At 69.7% G+C, this 6,000-nt stretch overlaps 1 protein-coding gene across 1 annotated transcript in view; it reads right to left on the bottom strand.

Annotated features, from left to right (window-relative positions):
• The window catches only part of RNF40 (ring finger protein 40), a 35,648-nt gene that overhangs the window by 26,812 nt on the left and 2,836 nt on the right, over nucleotides 1-6,000 (bottom strand). Inside the window, 1 exon segment of the mRNA XM_077494031.1 lies at nucleotides 2,354-2,643. Within this exon segment, the coding sequence (XP_077350157.1) occupies nucleotides 2,354-2,485 (132 nt within the window). The 5' untranslated portion in view covers nucleotides 2,486-2,643.

Raw genomic sequence — 6,000 nt, 5'->3', positions numbered from 1 at the left:
GACTCCCCCACTGTGCCCCACACAGCGACTCCCCCACTGTGCCCCACACAGCGACTCCCCCACTGTGCCCCACACAGCGATCCGCCCACTGTGCCCCACACAGCGACTCCCCCACTGTGCCCCACACAGCGATCCGCCCACTGTGCCCCACACAGCGACTCCCCCACTGTGCCCCACACAGCGACTCCCCCACTGTGCCCCACACAGCGATCCGCCCACTGTGCCCCACACAGCGACTCCCCCACTGTGCCCCACACAGCGATCCGCCCACTGTGCCCCACACAGCGACTCCCCCACTGTGCCCCACACAGCGACTCCCCCACTGTGCCCCACACAGCGATCCGCCCACTGTGCCCCACACAGCGATCCGCCCACTGTGCCCCACACAGCGACTCCCCCACTGTGCCCCACACAGCGATCCGCCCACTGTGCCCCACACAGCGACTCCCCCACTGTGCCCCACACAGCGATCCGCCCACTGTGCCCCACACAGCGACTCCCCCACTGTGCCCCACACAGCGATCCGCCCACTGTGCCCCACACAGCGACTCCCCCACTGTGCCCCACACAGCGACTCCCCCACTGTGCCCCACACAGCGACTCCCCCACTGTGCCCCACACAGCGATCCGCCCACTGTGCCCCACACAGCGACTCCCCCACTGTGCCCCACACAGCGATCCGCCCACTGTGCCCCACACAGCGACTCCCCCACTGTGCCCCACACAGCGACTCCCCCACTGTGCCCCACACAGCGACTCCCCCACTGTGCCCCACACAGCGACTCCCCCACTGTGCCCCACACAGCGATCCGCCCACTGTGCCCCACACAGCGACTCGCCCACTGTGCCCCACACAGCGATCCGCCCACTGTGCCCCACACAGCGACTCCCCCACTGTGCCCCACACAGCGACTCCCCCACTGTGCCCCACACAGCGACTCCCCCACTGTGCCCCACACAGCGATCCGCCCACTGTGCCCCACACAGCGACTCCCCCACTGTGCCCCACACAGCTATCCGCCCACACAGCGACTCCCCACTGTGCCCCACACAGCGACCTCCCCCACACAGCGACTCCCCCACTGTGCCCCACACAGCGATCCGCCCACACAGCGACTCCCCCACTGTGCCCCACACAGCGACCCCCCCACTGTGCCCCACACAGCGACCTCCCCCACTGTGCCCCACACAGCGACGTGCCCCACACAGCGACCCACCCACTGTGCCCCACACAGCGACCCACCCACTGTGCCCCACACAGCGACCCCCACACAGCGACTCCCCCACTGTGCCCCACACAGCGACCCCCACACAGCGACTCCCCCACTGTGCCCCACACAGCGACCTCCTCCACTGTGCCCCACACAGCGACTCCCCCACTGTGCCCCACACAGCGACTCCCCCACTGTGCCCCACACAGCGACTCCCCCACTGTGCCCCACACAGCGACCTCCCCCACTGTGCCCCACACAGCGACCTCCCCCACTGTGCCCCACACAGCGACCTCCCCCACACAGCGACCCCCCCCACTGTGCCCCACACAGCGACCCACCCACTGTGCCCCACACAGCGACCCCCACACAGCGACTCCCCCACTTTGCCCCACACAGCGACTCCCCCACTGTGCCCCACACAGCGACCTCCTCCACTGTGCCCCACACAGCGACCTCCTCCACTGTGCCCCACACAGCGACCTCCTCCACTGTGCCCCACACAGCGACCTCCTCCACTGTGCCCCACACAGCGACCTCCTCCACTGTGCCCCACACAGCGACTCCCCCACTGTGCCCCACACAGCTATCCGCCCACACAGCGACTCCCCCACTGTGCCCCACACAGCGACCTCCCCCACACAGCGACTCCCCCACTGTGCCCCACACAGCGATCCGCCCACACAGCCACTCCCCCACTGTGCCCCACACAGCGACTCCCCCACTGTGCCCCACACAGCGACCTCCCCCACTGTGCCCCACACAGCGACCTCCCCCACACAGCGACCCCCCCCCACTGTGCCCCACACAGCGACCCACCCACTGTGCCCCACACAGCGACCCCCGCACAGTGGAGCGACCTCCTCCACTGTGCCCCACACAGCGACCTCCTCCACTGTGCCCCACACAGCGACCCCCCCCCCCACTGTGCCCCACACAGCGACCCCCCCCCCCACTGTGCCCCACAGCAACCCCCCCACCCCGTGCCTCACACAGCAACCCCCCACTATGCCCCACAGCAATGCTCCCCCACAGCGACCCCCATGCACTGTGCCAGGCACTTTTTACAGCACCCCCTACCCTGTGCCCAGCATTGCACACAGCACCACCTGGCAGTAGTCAGCCATGCTCCGTGTACTGACCGTAGAAGAGATTCCTCCCAGGCGGATCGGCTCAATGAGGGTAGTCGGGGTCTTTTCTTCATGGTTGGGTTTCTTCTCTGAAGGACCAGCACCCCCATCCCCCGCTGATCTCTTACTGCCGGCCCCAGACATGGTGATCCGCTCTGAGGGGTCCTCTATGAGGGGTGCGCTAAGAAGGGTCCTCTATGAGGGGTGCGCTAAGAAGGGTCCTCTATGAGGGGTGCGCTAAGAAGGGTCCTCTCCGCACAGGAAACACATTTACTGACACAAATCTGAGATGTTCCGATAACCTGGAAAAAGGATCAGAAGAGACATCAATGACCCTGAGCAAGTCACAGCCCCGCCCACTGATCTGCATCCCGCCCTCGTCATCATAACGTCCCCGCCTCCCGTCATCAATGCCCCGCCTCCCGTCATCAACGCCCCGCCTCCCGTCCTCATCACCTCCATCATCACTTCGCCTCCTGTTCCCATCACAGCTCCGCCTTACCGTCCCCATCGCAGCCCCACCTCACGCCTGTCCGTGTAAGATCCCACACCCGCCCATCTACGACCCCCCGCCTCACACCTGCCTGTCTACGCCCCCCGCCTGCCCGTCTACGACCCCACGCCTGTCTGTCCACAATCCCACGCCTGCCCGGCTATGACCCCCCCCTCACGCCTGCCCTTCTACGCCCCCCCCCCCTCGCCTCACGCCTGCCCAGCTAAGACCCTGCGTCTGCCTGGATACAACCCTCCCACCTGTCCACACTCACGCCTACGACTCTCCTGCCCGTCTACGACCCCCCCGACTCACGCCTGCCTGGCTACAACCCTCCTGCCTCATGCCTGCCCAGCTACGACCCCGCGTCTGCCTGGCTACAACCCCTCACGCCAGCCCATCTACGATCCCCGCCTCACGCCTGCCCATCTACGCCCCCCCCCCCGTCTGCCCGTCTACGACCCCCCCGCCTGCCCATCTACGCCCCCCCCCGTCTGCCCGTCTACGACCCCCCCCGCCTGCCCGTCTACGACCCCCCCCGCCTCACGCCTGCCCGTCTACGCCCCCCCCCTTGCCTCACGCCTGGCCAGCTACGACCCCGCGTCTGCCTGCCTACAACCCTCCTGCCTCACGCCTGCCCGTCTACCACCCCCCCGACTCACGCTTGCCCGTCTACCACCCCCCAGACTCACGCCTGCCCGTCTACCACCCCCCAGACTCACGCCTGCCCGTCTACCACCCCCCCCCCCCGACTCACGCCTGCCCGTCTACCACCCCCCAGACTCCTGCCTGCCCATCTACCAACCCCCCCCACCCCGACTCACGCCTGCCCGTCTACCACCCCCCAGACTCACGCCTGCCCGTCTAGACTCACGCCTGCCCGTCTACCACCCCCCCCCCCCGACTCACGCCTGCCCGTCTACCACCCCCCCCCCCGACTCACGCCTGCCCGTCTACCACCCCCCCGACTCACGCCTGCCCGTCTACCACCCCCCCGACTCACGCCTGCCCGTCTACCACCCCCCCGACTCACGCCTGCCCGACTACCACCCCCCTGACCCACGCCTGCCCGTCTACCACCCCCCAGACTCCTGCCTGCCCATCTACCAACCCCTCCCCCACCCCGACTCACGCCTGCCCGTCTACCACCCCCCAGACTCACGCCTACCCGTCTACCACCCCCCCCCCGACTCACGCCTGCCTGTCTACCACCCCCCAGACTCACGGCTGCCCGTCTACCACCCCCCAGACTCACGCCTACCCGTCTACCACCCCCCAGACTCACGCCTACCCGTCTACCACCCCCCAGACTCACGCCTGCCCGTCTACCACCCCCCCCCCCCCCGACTCACGCCTGCCCGTCTACCACCCCCCCCCCGACTCACGCCTGCCCGACTACCACCCCCCCCCGACTCACGCCTACCCGTCTACCACCCCCCCCGACTCACGCCTGCCCGTCTACCACCCCCCCGACTCACGCCTGCCCGTCTACCACCCCCCCCCCCGACTCACGCCTGCCCGTCTACCACCCCCCCCCGACTCACGCCTGCCCGTCTACCACCCCCCCCGACTCACGCCTGCCCGTCTACCACCCCCCCCGACTCACGCCTGCCCGACTACCACCCCCCTGACCCACGCCTGCCCGTCTACCACCCCCCAGACTCCTGCCTGCCCGTCTACCAACCCCCCCCCACCCCGACTCACGCCTGCCCGTCTACCCCCCCCCCCCCCGACTCACGCCTACCCGTCTACCACCCCCCCCGACTCACGCCTGCCCGTCTACCACCCCCCCGACTCACGCCTGCCCGTCTACCACCCCCCCGACTCACGCCTGCCCGTCTACCACCCCCCCCCCCGACTCACGCCTGCCCGTCTACCACCCCCCTAACCCACGCCTGCCCGACTACCACCCCCCTAACCCACGCCTGCCCGTCTACCACCCCCCAGACTCCTGCCTGCCCATCTACCAACCCCCCCCACCCCGACTCACGCCTGCCCGTCTACCACCCCCCAGACTCACGGCTGCCCGTCTACCACCCCCCAGACTCACGGCTGCCCGTCTACCACCCCCCAGACTCACGCCTGCCCGTCTACCACCCCCCCGACTCACGCCTGCCCGTCTACCACCCCCCCCCGACTCACGCCTGCCCGTCTACCACCCCCCCGACTCACGCCTGCCCGACTACCACCCCCCCCGACTCACGCCTACCCGTCTACCACCCCCCCCGACTCACGCCTGCCCGTCTACCACCCCCCCCCCGACTCACGCCTGCCCGTCTACCACCCCCCCAGACTCACGCCTGCCCGTCTACCACCCCCCAGACTCACGCCTACCCGTCTATCACCCCCCCCCCGACTCACGCCTGCCCGTCTACCACCCCCCCCCGACTCACGCCTGCCCGTCTACCACCCCCCCCGACTCACGCCTGCCCGTCTACCACCCCTCCCCGACTCACGCCTGCCCGTCTACCACCCCTCCCCGACTCACGCCTGCCCGTCTACCACCCCCCCCGACTCACGCCTGCCCGTCTACCACCCCCCCGACTCACGCCTGCCCGACTACCACCCCCCCCGACTCACGCCTGCCCGTCTACCACCCCCCCCGACTCACGCCTGCCCGTCTACCACCCCCCCCCCGACTCACGCCTGCCCGTCTACCACCCCCCCGACTCACGCCTGCCCGTCTACCACCCCCCCGACTCACGCCTGCCCGTCTACCACCCCCCCGACTCACGCCTGCCCGTCTACCACCCCCCCGACTCACGCCTGCCCGTCTACCACCCCCCCGACTCACGCCTACCCGTCTACCACCCCCCCCGACTCACGCCTGCCCGTCTACCACCCCCCCGACTCACGCCTGCCCGTCTACCACCCCCCCCCCCGACTCACGCCTGCCCGTCTACCACCCCCCCCGACTCACGCCTGCCCGTCTACCACCCCCCCCGACTCACGCCTGCCCGTCTACCACCCCCCCCGACTCACGCCTGCCCGACTACCACCCCCCTAACCCACGCCTGCCCGTCTACCACCCCCCAGACTCCTGCCTGCCCATCTACCAACCCCCCCCCCACCCCGACTCACGCCTGCCCGTCTACCACCCCCCAGACTCACGGCTGCCCGTCTACCACCCCCCAGACTCACGGCTGCCCGTCTACCACCCCCCCGA

The sequence above is a fragment of the Lithobates pipiens genome, unplaced genomic scaffold, assembly GCF_037356315.1.
Source record: "Lithobates pipiens isolate NorthernLeopardFrog02 unplaced genomic scaffold, aLitPip1_a1.2 Scaffold_22, whole genome shotgun sequence".
Lineage (NCBI taxonomy): Eukaryota > Metazoa > Chordata > Amphibia > Anura > Ranidae > Lithobates > Lithobates pipiens.
This window is presented reverse-complemented; position numbering and strand designations above follow the sequence as displayed.